The sequence below is a fragment of the Nyctibius grandis genome, chromosome 3 (assembly GCF_013368605.1).
Source record: "Nyctibius grandis isolate bNycGra1 chromosome 3, bNycGra1.pri, whole genome shotgun sequence".
Taxonomy (NCBI): domain Eukaryota; kingdom Metazoa; phylum Chordata; class Aves; order Nyctibiiformes; family Nyctibiidae; genus Nyctibius; species Nyctibius grandis.
Window position 1 is genome coordinate 56531383 of NC_090660.1, and position 14693 is coordinate 56546075.

Consider the following 14693-nt stretch of genomic DNA (forward strand, 5'->3'; position numbering starts at 1 on the left):
GTTCTTGCTCCACTGTTAGCAAATGCTTGATTACTTTCTGGCTGCAAGAGGCTTGTATGTATTACAAGGCTCTTACCAGCTCCTCTCTTTCTATTCTCTTTCCCAACGTAAATAAATTCAGCTCCTTAAACCTTTTTCTACTGGTCACATTTTCTAAATCTATTATTGTTCTTCCTACTCTCTCCTTGACACTCTTTAATGCATTTTTTTCAAAAAATGTTTATCCCAAACTGAAATAGAATATGCTGTATACTTCTCCCTGGTGCTGCAGAAGGCAGAACAGCTCCAGCATCATGTCCCAGACTGAAGTTCACCTTGCTTCACAGGTGACTTCAGACCCTCATGCTGCTTCATTCCTGCTGCCTCACCCATAGCTTTCCCATCACTTCTCACTTCTGACGTCCCCACTCCTGTTGCCATTACCCTTACAGGAATGTAGTCAGATTCACCTATATATGGTTTTCTGTCAGACTGCTTTTCCCTTCTTCAAGTCTGGTGAGGATGCCAGCAGCGTGCCTCAGCCTCCCCGGTGTGATGCTGAGCACGGATCGGGCACTCCGCCTTCCTTCGCTGATGCTCGAAGGGCTGTGATTCCTCAAATCAATAACTTCTCACAGGTTGTCATTGTGCTACTGATAACTGCTCACAGGCTAGGGTTTGGGTTTTTTTAATCACTTGTGCACTTTTTTTTTGTCTTTTAGTCATTTAAACTATTTCTGTAGTTCACTCATGAAAAAGTCATGTGGGGCTATTTCAAAAGCCTGTCTAAAGATAGCCTCTGTCGTCTGTACCACTTTCTTTTTATCAGCTGGGACAGATGTCCTGTCAGAGAGAGAGAGAGAGACATTTCACTACTTTGACATGACTTTTTGATACATTCATGTTGACTGGGTTGTTTTTTTTTTCCTGATCTCATTATTGTTGCAGGATTAGAAATCCTTTAGTAGTGTGCTCCAGTAACTTCTCTGGTATTACAAGTACACTGTAATTTCTGGCTTTTCCATCCCCACTTTCCTTTGTAAGATTGGGTGCTGTGTTGGGTCTTTTCATTTCTTCTAGACCTTACCTGGCCTCTCTGGCATCTGCAAGGTGGTGATTAATAGTTTAGAGGTGATTGCTGGTAGTTCCCCAAGCCCTGTAGAGACATTTCCAGTGGTTCCTGCTGACCTGAAACTGCCTGGCTTACAGGTGTGTTTGCTCTGTTCTTCCCTTACTCCATCCAGCCTGCTCTTGCAGATCCTGCACGTCGGGTGAAAGATGTCTGGTCCCAGCTAGCTGCCCTGAAATGAGGCACTGAATAATTCAACCTTCTCTGTGTTCAGTAATAGGCCTAGTTTTCCTTCTAATGTATTTATAGACTCTCGTCTTATTGTTTGCTGTGTCTCTTGCTGATTGTAAGTCACTTTGCATCCTAGTCTTCATTTCTCCTTTTATGTTGATGTTGGTCTTTTATGTTCATCTCTGAGTTGTATGTTCTTGGTTCTGCTTTGGTGTACAATCCATTTTTGATATTTCCCCCCCACCCCTATCATTTAAAGGCTCCTGATGCTTCCCATCCCCACCTTTGCTAGGCAGAGGATAATCCCTCCAGAAACACTCAGCTGCGTTTTCTTTCGGTGGTGGTGCCAGAGAGGTGCACACATGCCTGGGGCAGGGGAGTTTTGGGTCCTTACGGGTAATTCAAATCTGCCATTGCCTTTTTGTCCCCTCTGAAGGGTGTGTCTGTTGGTTTTAAGGTGTCTCCTCTGGATTATATGACTCCTTCCTCAGATGTTGGCTCCATTTTTCCTTCTTTCGTCTTCATCAAGAAGCTTTAAAGAAATTTGTGTCATTCACCTTCCTAGAAGGCCAAACAAATATTTCAACTCATGCTATGTGTTGCAACACCTCCAACTGGCCTTTTTTTTATTGTTGCTTATTAACACCACCCTGTCCTCCCTGAAGTCTCTCTTCTGCACCTGTGCTTGGGCCCATGGCTTGTGCCACCGGATCTGTTAAGTCATTTAACCCGGAGCATGTTGTGCTGGCACGATTGCAGCTCATCCTGATGCTTAGCACCTTTCTCCATTGGTTTTCGTCTTGTCTCTCTTGTTATTACTTTTTAAACTTCCTTTTCATATTTTTTCCCATGTGCTGACTCTAATGTGTTGGTGTTTATGTTACATGTATATGTTTAAGGTTCAATGCTAAACTCTCAGTATAGCCAGTGTGTTTGTGAGTTAAAGTATAAGGGTTGCCCTTGCTGGGATGGAGCCTTTCAGCTGTTAGACAGATGGAGTGCCCACCAATGCCTGAAGAAGGGGTGGGTTTCCCCCTCCCCATGCTGGGGAGGTTCAGCCCTCCCAGCTGAGCTGCCCACCCCCCAAAATTACACTGGTGCTGGCACAAGAGAGGTGACAGGAGTGTGCGGTTGAGGGGGGAGCATCCAGTTGCCCTTTTTGTGGTCATTTCCTACCCTCATCTCTTCAGGCCACAGCTCTGCGCTTGCTTCAACTTGTCAACATCCTCTGGAGAAACCATAATGCTGGGGAGATGCCTCCAGTTGCTGCCAGTGCCAGAGGATGATGATGAGTAAAGAAAGACCTGGTCTTAACTTCTGGCGAAGTGCAGCAGAGGTCCTGCCTCTCCCCGGGACCCTACGCCAGGCTTTTGTGGCTTAGGTGCCTCCTGCACCTGAGGGCAAAATTAAAGAAGGATCAACAAAAAATGGTTGTTTTCCTAATAAGGAACCCAACTGGAATGAAGTGAGCTGAGACTTCAAGAAGTTTGATGAAAACAGTTTATATTTCAAGCTTAGAAGTCGTCATTCTGGCATGTTACTCTTTTCTTGAAACATATATTGACATTTCTCTTACTGCTCATAGTGGCAATATTGTTCTCCATATGCTCTTCTCATCAGCAGCTCATCATTATTGGATAAATATGTCTCTCGTTATGCGGAACATTATTTTTGAAGTATGGAATCATTATTTTGTTACGTAACTTCCAAATTTGGACCTTTGCAATGATTTGTAACAATCTTCAGAAATTACTGTAATTAAAGGAGAACTTTCCACAAAGATAATTAATTAAATCAAAGAAGCATTTAAATGTAAATCATTAATCTCTGCATTACAGGAAATAGTGGCTATGTATAGTTCATTTAATTATACTGGGTTCAATTTTGTTTTGTCATTACATCACAATTTATTCAGAATTAATTTGCAATTTCTTCTGTAGTGTGATTTCCGTTTACTTAGTATAGCAGATATTTTCACTAGCATGTATTTATATATAAATAAAGATTTATTAATGACTGCTGGGTTAATTAAACTGTGGACTCTGCTGTCAATTGACAGTGAATTTTGTTGCTCAGTAGATGCAACCCAGAAGGTCTGTGCTCTGAGAACAGGAGGTGAGGACTCACATAACTTATTGAATGTATGAATATATACAGTAGACTGTGACTGTCACTTGCTGGAGGGGATCAGGTGGCATAGCCCAGGCTTTGCCTGCTCAGAGAATTATTAATAGAGGACAACATGATTTTGGTTCCCATATGGAGAAAAGGAAATTATGTGCTTTAAGTCCATAGCAAGTAATTGGTAATAGAAACAGTAATCTCCCGAGCTGCAATGTGTTGGTAGCTGTAGGTAACCAGGACTAAGTGTGTTGGAAGGTTTTAGGATGTAGGCCTTGCACAAGTGGTTTGCAGGTTTTGCAATCCGTATGTAATGTCTTTACTTTGTATAGTGTAAGGGTATGAAAAGATTTATTTTCTGTGACTTGAGCTAACAAAAATTATTTTAAAATATGTCACACAGCTTTTTTGAAGTTGTGTTTGAATACCTTGATAGTATATTAAAGTTTATCTTCCCTTAATTACACTTCTACAGCACTCTGACTTACATTTTAAACCTTTACACTGCTGAAAGTACATACATTTTTAACTTAATTTTTAAGTAGTCAACACAGATTAAAATTAGCTAGTTCTTGGCTGCCTTTTTTTTTTTCCCTTTGATTTTCATTCTGATTAAATTCTGTAGCCAAACTGACTTTAGCCTTAGACTATCCAGTATTAGCAGCATCTGTGTTAAGTTTGGACTCAGCTAATCTTTTGGAATCTTTGAATACTAGGTTGTAAGCCAAAATTGAGCTATCCAAGAGCACATCTGGCTTGCATAGTATTACCTCATTTGTATAAGGTAGTGCTCTTAGTTTCTTTTCATGAGTTTGTTTTCTGTTTACTGGAAAGGGGAATTTAGTACAGGGGTTGTGCTGGCAACAGAAAAAGTTTAAGGAACTTCAGTGATTTTTTTCTTCCTGTACTGAAATGCACACTGGAAGTCATGATTTTGATACATAGCCAGGTATAGTAAATAAACTAATAAAATAAGAAAAAGAAATTCTTAGCCAATTATGTGTGTTTGACAGGTGTGTAGACACTACTACCTACTCTGTCAGGTTTGCTGACTACAAACAAAAGTAAGAGTAATATTTATGTTGTTAAATTTCTTAAGATTGCTGTTATTTCTTCCAATAAGTGAGAATACCTCTTCCTAGGAGGATTGTTGTGCCATTTATAAAAAAAAGAAATGCTTTCAAAGTCCTTTTGGATAAGCAGCTGATTGCTGAGGAAAGCAAAACAACCTGTTGGTTTGCACTGAGAGAGGAATGTTGTTTTCTGACCTGTAGTTTAGGTAGTTTCAGCCTGCACTAGATGGAATGAGATAAATCTCAACAATACAGTCATCGGAGGAGTTTGTAAGAAATTGGGTTCAAAATGTGTTTGCTTTGCTTCTATTTATGTCTGTAAGATAACAGTGTGAAATCAATAGTATTTTGTTCCCAGTATTTGTTATTAAATGTATTAGTATGCATAGGGAAATAAAGAAGGCGTTTGGAAATGGGTAACCTGGGGTTAATTAAATCCATCTGCTGTCTGACTAATGACAGAAATATTGTATCCAGGGAATTGCATATGCTAAAAGAACTGATAACTCACAAAAAGTTTTCTAACAAAGCACTCTTAGAGCCAGCAAGGACTCGTGTAACTGGAGAGAAAACCAGTCCCAGAGAGTAACTGTCAGTACTGTAAGGCTCTGCTTCATGTGGAAATGTCCCAGAAGAAGTTAAGAACCACATTTGTTGTTCCTTGAGATGCAAAATTATAACTAGCAAGAAAAATAAAATTTGTTTTCATCTCAGGCTACATGAAGTTGTGTATCATGGGGCAAATTTAAATGGCTGTGTTTCCATGCTCATGAACAGCCAGGATACAAAAGTTCGTTAGGAAAGAAGCTGTATAGGGTGCAAAAATGAACTTCCAGAGACACAGTGATGGCAGCTGAAGGAAGACAGACTTTTAATTCGTATTGACTGGCAATCTGATCCTACATAGATTAATGCCTCAAGATACTTGGAGTGACTTGCTTCCAAACAGCAAGTATGATAGTTGCTTTCTATTTACACTGCTTTAACTCATATCAAGAAGGGAAAAAGAAGACTTTGTCCTACAGCTTCCAGGAATTACTTTGTATTGGTCATCTGTGCTGTTTGGTGGTGTTTGATCAATGATTTTTGTAGCTGTGAGTTATTTTTTTGTTACTCCCTAATTCATGGTTTCTGGAAAAGAAAATTAAATACATAATTAGATTTTTATTGAGTTAATTATTTGATTAATTTATATTTCATATCTTCATACACTTGTACAAAACATGGTTTGAGAGTAGGGGGAAACACTTGTGAAGTTTGTGGAGACCTGGGTGCTCTTAAAGCAAGGCAACCATAATAGCATCAGATGAAGAATAGTGTATTCCATGTTGGCTGACAGATGGGCAAAACAAAACTCTGAGAGATTAACATTGTTCTGCAATTTAATTTTTAAAGCATACAAAAGAGTGGCTTAATAGAATTGAAAATGGAGGATGGGTTTGTTTGATCTGCATCGGAGGAACTTGTTTAGGCTTCCTGCGTAGCGAGTCGGGTGAAGTCACGCCAGTATGTGATTTATCTCAGCTTAAAGCAGGCATCTAAAATAGGTCAGATGAATTGCTCTCTGAAAAGTCTGATTTTCCCCTCGGCATTTAAAGTGACCATCTCAGATGTGGACATCTGAAGTTTGATTAGATGAATGCCTTTCCGACTGTCATTTTGAAAGGCATGAGTTAATGATTGCTTTTTGTAGATGCAAAAGACAATTGTTTAAACAATACATTTTAAAGGGTATTTTTGATATAACTGTGCCAGTTTGAGTGTAGAAATTTATGATGTGTTCCTAAACAAGTGTGTCACAAGTTCGTACTTTGAAAATGTGGCCTGAAGCGTAAATCTGCCATATATGCTTTCTAGATCTGCTTCTTGCTTGTGCTGTTTTGGCGTGCAGGAGGTAGGAGTGTGCACCCCCATCCTCACACGCAGTGCGAAAACCGGGCACAGGCTGGATGCTGGGCACTTGCTTGCTGTACAGAGACATGCATTCACTGGAGAACTTAGCCTTGCAAGTGCAGAATACATAAATGAGTTTCAAAATAGTAATTGGCCTCATTTAAAACATTTTCTGTCAAGCAATGTAGCTTACTAAACATTTAAGTAAAAAAAAAAAAAACTAACCAAAAAGGCCTGCACTTTTTTTGTGATCTTTAATAAACACATTTCTACTAGTAAGCGTAGCGTATGTTAAGAGTTGATAGTGACTTCCTAGCAGATGAATTAGCAGATGTATATTCTGTGGAACTGTAATTACATAGTAGCTATGGTTACCAGGTTAAAGAAATCCTGGCCTGAAGAGGAACAGAAACAGATTGCAGCAGACTCGTTTGTTTTTGAGTTGCTTGAAAGCAAAATGCTCGAGGACAAGACTGTGAGGACCGAGAGCGTACGAGTAACAAATGTAAGAGCAGACTCTATTTGCTGAACTGGCACAGAATCTGCTTTTTCAAATCCTTGTTTTGATATAAAATCACAGTATTTTTTAAAGTTGGGTTTTGCGTTTATATAGTTTGAGAGTTGGGTGCCAACCACATATTTGTAATGAAACTAATTGAAATAGTTAAGATTTTGAATGAATATTGCTACTATTTTCATTTTGTTTTAGTGCAGAACAAAGTTAAGTTCAAACAGACTTTTCATATTCAAGGGAAGTCACATTCACTTTACTTTAAATCTTACACTTAGAATGACTTAATGGAAGTATTTATCTTTTCTTTTTGGATGCTCCAGCACTTAGAAAGAAATGACAGAAGTGTGGGTGAATTCAAGCAGGAAGGACAGAACTGTTCTGGAGGACAGTTAGGGGTGTGGTTAGCAGGTCGAGAGAGGTTCTCCTCCCCCTCTACTCTGCCCTGGTGAGGCCACATCTGGAATATTGTGTCCAGTTCTGGGCCCCTCAGTTCAAGAAGGACAGGGAACTGCTAGAGAGAGTCCAGTGCAGAGCCACGAAGATGATTAAGGGAGTGGAACATCTCCCTTATGAGGAGAGGCTGAGGGAGCTGGGTCTCTTTAGCTTAGAGAAGAGGAGACTGAGGGGTGACCTCATTAATGTTTATAAATATGTAAAGGGCAAGTGTCATGAGGATGGAGCCAGGCTCTTCACAGTGACATCCCTTGACAGGACAAGGGGCAATGGGTGCAAGCTGGAACACAGGAGGTTCCACATAAATATGAGGAAAAACTTCTTTACGGTGAGGGTGACTGAACACTGGAACAGGCTGCCCAGAGAGGTTGTGGAGTCTCCTTCTCTGGAGACATTCAAAACCCGCCTGGACGCGTTCGTGTGTGATATGGTCTAGGCAGTCCTGCTCCGGCAGGGGGATTGGACTAGATGATCTTTCGAGGTCCCTTCCAATCCCTAACATTCTGTGATTCTGTGATTCTGTGACAGTTGTACAGTTGCACTGGTGTTGGTGGGCCCACTTCAGATGTTTCTGGCATGTGTGCTGCCTGGAAGTATCGAAAGTGCTTGAGTCTGTTTCCAAAAGGGAGCGCAGGCGTTAAGGAGTTCAAGCCCTGTTGACTTCAATGTAAAGAACAAAAGATTTAATGTTTTCAAAGGTTTCCACATGGTTTAGAAACCCAAACTGCAGTGAATTGTGTTGGATTCAGGGCCCTCAATCACACAAGCTTTTCTTAACGTTACTCTTCTTCTATGAATTATGAACTATGCAGAACTGTTTTCTGTTTTCTGTGATTCTGTGATTCTGTTTGTCTGTATGTAACTTCAACATAATTCCTATAATGTCTGTATATTATAACGTAGAATAAGGTTTTATGGCAATGTGCTCTTCCTCAGAATACAGATGCATTTAGACCTGGCCTTTTGCACCAGGGAAGCTTTCCTAGGGATCCTCATTGGGCCAGTAATAGCCACTTTAGTTTTAAAGACTGTGCATATTAAGACTAAAACTTTGCGACTGACATTTCTCCCTTTTGTAAGCCTAGCCTACAAATTCATGGCTACAAGATCATACTCAGTAGGTCTGCTCACTTTGTTTTACAGAATAACCAACCATGACTACAGAATCAGGATCGGATTCCGAGTCCAAGGATAAAGATCAGGATCAGCAGGAGAGCTCTGAGCAGCAAGGGGCGGCCGAGACCCAGCCGCAGGACCAGCCACTGCAGCAGCTGAGCGAAGAGCATCAAAACGCGCTTGAGCAGTTCTCGGCCGTGGCAGCCCACAGCACACCCGTGAAGAAGGAGCAGGTAAGGGAGCCCAAGCACGCACACTCGTGCATGCAGCTAGCTACGTGCCCACTTATTGCTCCTGGGAAATGACGAGCCTGGACTGTTAGGAGTGGAAGTATGTATTCCGATACGCATGGAAGGCTGTTTGGTGTGATGCTGTAGATCTTGACTGGTTGGTCTTTGGCATTTAAAAAAAATCATAGGATCACAGGATGGTTTGGGTTGGAAGGGACCTTAAAGATCATCTAGTTCCAACCCCCCTGCCATCGGCAGGGACACCTTCCACTAGACCAGGTTGCTCAAAGCCCCATCCAACCTGGCCTTGAACGCTGCCAGGGAGGGGGCATCCACAACTTCTCTCATTATTTCTCTGCATGAGAAATAATAGTTCTCATGCAAAATGTTTTGAAATTTGTGCCCTGGTCTGTTCTTTCAGTGTCAGTTGCTATTCAGCCACCAGCCAGATCTGATGCAAAGCGTAGTACCAGTATTTTACAGAAAAGACTTTCTTAAAACCAGATACTGCTAGTTCATTTCTGCCTCCAGTGCTTAAATAGAAAGGCAGTCTTATTAACTAAGCAGGAAACATCTTTGATCTTGCATTTGTGTTAGATAACAAACAGTGCCAATTTTTAAGAAGCTGAAAATATTTTCAGAGTTCATTTCTTCTTTGACACCTGCCGAAAATTGATTTCATGCTTGCTTGTCTGGTGTGTGAGCCGTGAATCTGTGGTCCCTTAAGCTTCTCATAGTTCTGAAATTACTGCATTATAATTACTTTAACTTTTCGTGTAATAGGTTTCAGAAGAGCTATTGCATGCTTTTCCATTTGGTTCATTGTTGCACTTATTAAATTTACAGAAGCTGCTTTCTTTTTCCTGTTAATAATTTCCAGTCAATAGGATTAACAGGCATTGTTCTTCATAGGTAAGTGACACACAATTAATGAGGTACCTGCAAATCACATCCCTGAGCTTCGTAAGGTTATGACCCCCATCTGATCGCATTCACCTTTGAAGAGTGGAATAAGTCAGTCTAACTCCTCCTCTTCTTCACCCTTTAAAAAATTCAGATTGTTTGAAGTGGGGTCCTGTTATTTTACTTAGCTGGGAGACAGTGCTGGCAAAGCAAGCAGTTGTTAGGAGTTACTTAAAATCAGCACAAGTGCTCCTGTGAAAGCTGTTTGGGTCTGGCTGTGGTCTTGGGTTTTAAGCTTTTGTCCACAGAGCTACAGCCCAGGCTTGCTGTTGGTGAGGAAAAAATGGGGATGTAAGCAATTTCAGATACAAAGTGTTTGTGTATCTCCCTCGTTTAGGAATGTATTACCTAAATGCTTGAGACAACAAATGTTTCTGGGACCAAATTAAAAGGTTTCTTAGCCTGACTTCTAATATCTCAAGAGCTAGACGTGGCAGGGCAGGATTTCTGGTGTTTATTGCTGTTGAAGATCAACCATTGGAAGACCTGCTTATTTATTTTGATTGCTAACTGTTTTTACCTTTGATAACCCTTGATCAGCCTCACTCCATGCCCACCAAAGACCTCTCTGCTCTTGCTCCAACATCCACCGATTATGCGTTGGAACAATTTTGATTTCTGAAATAGATCAGAAATTGCACGTAGTTAGTTTGGGGAAAAGAGGCAGGACTGCTTCTTCAAAAGAGAAGGGTGCTGCACAAACTTGTCATTACTTTAAAGTGTAATTCTATCAGGCCAAGGCATAAGTATTATTAATTGTGTTCTTCCAGACATCTTCAGTAATCTTTCTGCCCCAAGTTTCTTTTCATCTTAAAAAAAACAAACCAAACCAAATCCCAAAATAGCTACAACCAAAAAAACCCCTTAGGCACCAAACCTGTCCATGTGTGTTTACAGAGGTGTCAGTACGGAGAGCTGAGACGCTCTCATGTGCTGCGTGTTCCCTTCTTTTCCCAAAGAAGATCAACCTGTGAGCCGGTGTCTGTAGAAGCCTTGATAGAAGAACTGGGTTAGTGAAGGAATATGCAAGACCTTCCCATTGAGATTACCAGATTGAATCCAAAAGTCCCTGTTGTAAGCTGACTGCCAAATCCAACTGCAGTGATCTGCCCCGTGCATTTTGTAGTGGCTTAAGTGTCTGTATCACAGGAAAGAACCACTTAAACGCAGCACTAAGAGACAGAGCGATTGGCAGTGGTGTCATTAAAAAAGCCAAAAATTGAAGGAGTGGTGGGTATCGTTCTCTCACCGTCTGTAATCACAGGGAGAAAGTTGACGATTTTTGCTATTGCTCATATGAGAGAACCTTGGGAAGAAAGATTTAAGTTACTGATCCTTGGCAGTGACTTTCTGTTGTCATTCTATACACATAAAAAAGAACATTTTAATGAAGACAAAAAGGCTTCTTCATGTCGAGATTAGCAGTTACTACAGAAATGAGTCCTTTCTATCAGGTATAATAATGCAGTCTTACTATCTTCCTGCCTTCCTGTCTCATTGAAAATGAAAAAGAAGGCATCGCATGGGTTGGACACTGACATTTCTGAGCAACTATCATAAGTATGATGGTTGATGGTTGATGAGAATGGTTGATGGTTGATGAGAAGCTCAACATGAGCTGGCAGTGTGTGCTTGCAGCCCAGAAGGCCAGCCGTATCCTGGGCTGCATCAAAAGAAGCATGGCCAGCAGGTCGAGGGACGTGATTCTGCCCCTTTACTGCGCTCTCGTGAGAACCCCACCTGGAGTATTGCATTCAGCTTTGGGGCCCCCCAACATAAGAAGGACATGGAGCTGTTGGAGCAAGTCCAGAGGAGGGCCATGAAGATGATCAGAGGGCTGGAGCACCTCTCCTATGAAGACAGACTGAGTTGGGGCTGTTCAGCCTGGAGAAGAGAAGGCTCTGGGGAGACCTTATAGCTGCCTTCCAGTACCTGAAGGGGGCCTACAGGAAAGGGGGAGAGGGACTTTTTGAAAGGGCAGGTAGTGACAGGACGAGGGGGAATGGTTTTAAACTGAAAGAGGGTGGATTTAGATTAGATATTAGGAAGAAATTCTTTACTGTGAGGGTAGTGTGACACTGGATGAGGTTGCCCGGAGAAGCTGTGGATGCCCCCTCCCTGGCAGTGTTTAAGGCCAGGTTGGATGGGTCTTTGAGCAACCTGGTCTAGTGGAAGGTGTCCCTGCCTGTGGCAGGGCGGTTGGAACTAGATGATCTTTAAGGTCCCTTCCAACCCAAACCATTCTATGATTCTGTAAGTAGATGGGATTCATGCATTGTACAAGCTTGGTAATATCACTTCATACCCCAGTGAGAAGCTGTGAAGCGTCAAAGATCATTACTGCTGAATCTTGTGACTCTGAAGGCTTGCTTCGAGAGGAGGGTCCAGCTTCAGAAGGCGTTGAGCATACTGTGTCATAGTAAGGTACAGTAATATAGATAGAGATGAGAGAGCTTGTGCTCAAAAACCACAAACCCTGAAGCAACTTTTGCTGCACTAGAATTCAGTCCACGACACTGAAAATACTGCAAAAATACAGCACAGAGGTATCTCGGGGAAAAATTTAGGAGAAAATGCAACTATGCGTGCAGAGTTCAAAATAATTCACTGAGTACATGGGTTTTTCACTGCCCACTTTTTTTTTTTCCTAGATAGCAGGATGTCAGGTTTCTTTAGGAAGAAGAGTCTTAATACAGTCTGAAAGTACCTCAGTGCCTGAACATATCAGCATAGTTTGGGCGATCTTCTCTGATAGTTTTTGGCATGTTTTGTTCTCCAGACAAATCAGAGAAAATCCTTTGTATGATTTTAACTTAGACACATTACCCTGATCTTAATGTAGACGGGAACCTTAACAAACAAAATAACCTCAATACTATGTTTTTTAAAAATATTTATAAATAAGCAAATGTCTGCTGTAGTCTTGAGATACTGAGAGTCTTCATGAAGGAAAATAATCACCAATCCATTAGAATTCACTGGAATTGTTTGCAGGCTTAAGATGGTTCTAAAATTTAAATGGCTGCTGGGTGCCCTTGTTGTTGTGGGCTTTTCTCTCAAGCAGCTTTCCCGTTTTCTTGAAAAAAAATAATTCCATGCATCTGGGGTTTTTTGTTGGTTGTTTTTTGTTGGGGTGGGGTGCTAACTCTCACACGAGGAATCTAATGAGCCACCGGGTATGACAGTATATTTTTTTTCCGGCCCTGGAATGACTTCTGCACACACACATGTGCATGTGCACCTTCCCTGTCAGATTTCTTTACCAAAACGAACGGAAATCACCAAAGAGCCCTTCTGCCTGTCAGCAGCACCGCAGCTCTTCACAGAGGCCCTAACAGGAGACATCTTCAGTCTTGTTTTTCTTTTGGTGCAGTAGGCTGGACCACTTGCCAGCTGGCCGCAGTTGTGGTAGAGTGGTAGCTGGCCTCAAGCCTTGCTCTGAGCCTGGGGGGACTCTCCTGCTTCGTCACAGCCGCCGTGAGCATTAAATGTTCAGCGAACAGCTAATCCGCTGACATACACTGTGCCTTCATCTACTGCCAGCCTTCAAGGTACGTGAGGACCTTGACGTCCAGACAGAGCTGGTGTCCAAGTGCTGGAAAGAGAAAGTCCTCCAGTGCTGGAGCTAGATGGGGGAAGAGGTGGCTGGCGCTGGGCTGCTCCTGGCAAAGAACATCCACAGCTCAGGGGATGAGGCGGATTTTGAAAGCAGCTTTTGTGTTGCTTTTTTATCTTTCTAGTCCCACTTTCTTCTAGTCTCCCCACCCAGGGAAGCCCAGGAGACCTTTGATATGTCCTCTCTCACAGGGAAAGGAGGAGCATGGGTCTTGCCTCACCTCTTTGCAGTTGCCTCTTTGGGGTTTGCTGGGGCTTCAGTTGGAGCCGGCGCTGTTGGTAGCAGAGCCGATTCCAAATTCCTCTTTCCCCCGTTCACCCAAAGGCAGAGGGGAAGCTTATGGCTTGTTTGTATGAAATCTCTTGGGGAAAGTTCCCTGCGATTTAGTTGTCGCTGGTTATATGATGCAAGGTTGTTCTGGTCTCAAAGCAGATTAAAGCTTTTGGATGGATTTGCTCCATTCTCGTGAAGGTTTTATTATATACAGTGAATGGAAACAGACTTGGAGGATTAATTTACAATATATTTTCAGCGATGCTTGTTGCTTATTACACTGAAATCATTCAGAGCCAAAACAGTTGTTTTTTTTCCCTTGCAGTGAGATAACAGAAAGATTTTATTTTTTTTTTTTTATTTCATTTAAGCTTTAGCTTAGGTATTACTGCACTCCTGTTGAGGTTTTGTTTGGAGACTATCATCAGGAGCATAAGTGATGAGAAGGGTAATGTCTGTGGCATAGTGCTGTTGCTAGGAAGGGTGAAATGCTGTAGAGCTGTTCTGGCTTTCATCTAGTGCTGTGGAGAGGACCACGGGCTGTGCTGCGTGGCAGTAACTCTTCAAACGGTCTGACCCTCAGATAAACCCAAGCAAAAGTAACAGCAGTTGTTTCTTCTCTCCCCTTTTCCCTGCAGTGTATTTGTCTTTCAAATAGCACCTACTTCTTGCTAGCTTGAGGGACTTATCAGGCATTGGGAGAGAGCAAAATTCAGCCTCTCATCCCGTAGTTGTTATCCATTAGCCAGACAGCTGCACATAAAAGTCGTTTGGCCCCTTGCTTCCATCCTGTTTGTTTAACCCTTTGCTGGGATGCTTGGGGAGCCTTTTGCTCTCCCAGGCATGTCAGCATCCCTCTGCGAATTCACAAGGCCACAGGTGGGTCCGTCCCCTCATTCAGGGGTCTGTTTTCTCACTGACTAGTGCAAACCTAATGGTATTTTCCTATTCCATGTGACACCACAGAAGCATTATATGATTTAATAGGTACAGGACTTAAAAGTAATATCAAGAAACCATAGGAATATCTGCTCATCACAACGTTTATCCATTATTCAACATCTCCAACAGACCAAAAAAACAGGTCCAAGATGTCTAAGTGGGTTGTTGTACCTATGGAAAAAGTAGAAGCCTAAAGTATTTTCAGGCATACCCCTCCTTC

The 14693-nt window shown here is 41.9% G+C and overlaps 1 protein-coding gene across 3 annotated transcripts in view; it reads left to right on the plus strand.

Moving 5' to 3' along the window:
* Positions 1–8487: 8487 nt before the first annotated feature.
* Positions 8488–14693, plus strand: part of EPB41L3 (erythrocyte membrane protein band 4.1 like 3) — a 68403-nt gene continuing 62197 nt past the window's right edge. For all 3 annotated transcript variants that reach the window (XM_068396405.1, XM_068396406.1, XM_068396407.1), the window contains exon 1: positions 8488–8682. In XM_068396405.1, the coding sequence (XP_068252506.1) occupies positions 8488–8682 (195 nt within the window). The remainder of the gene's footprint in view (positions 8683–14693) is intronic.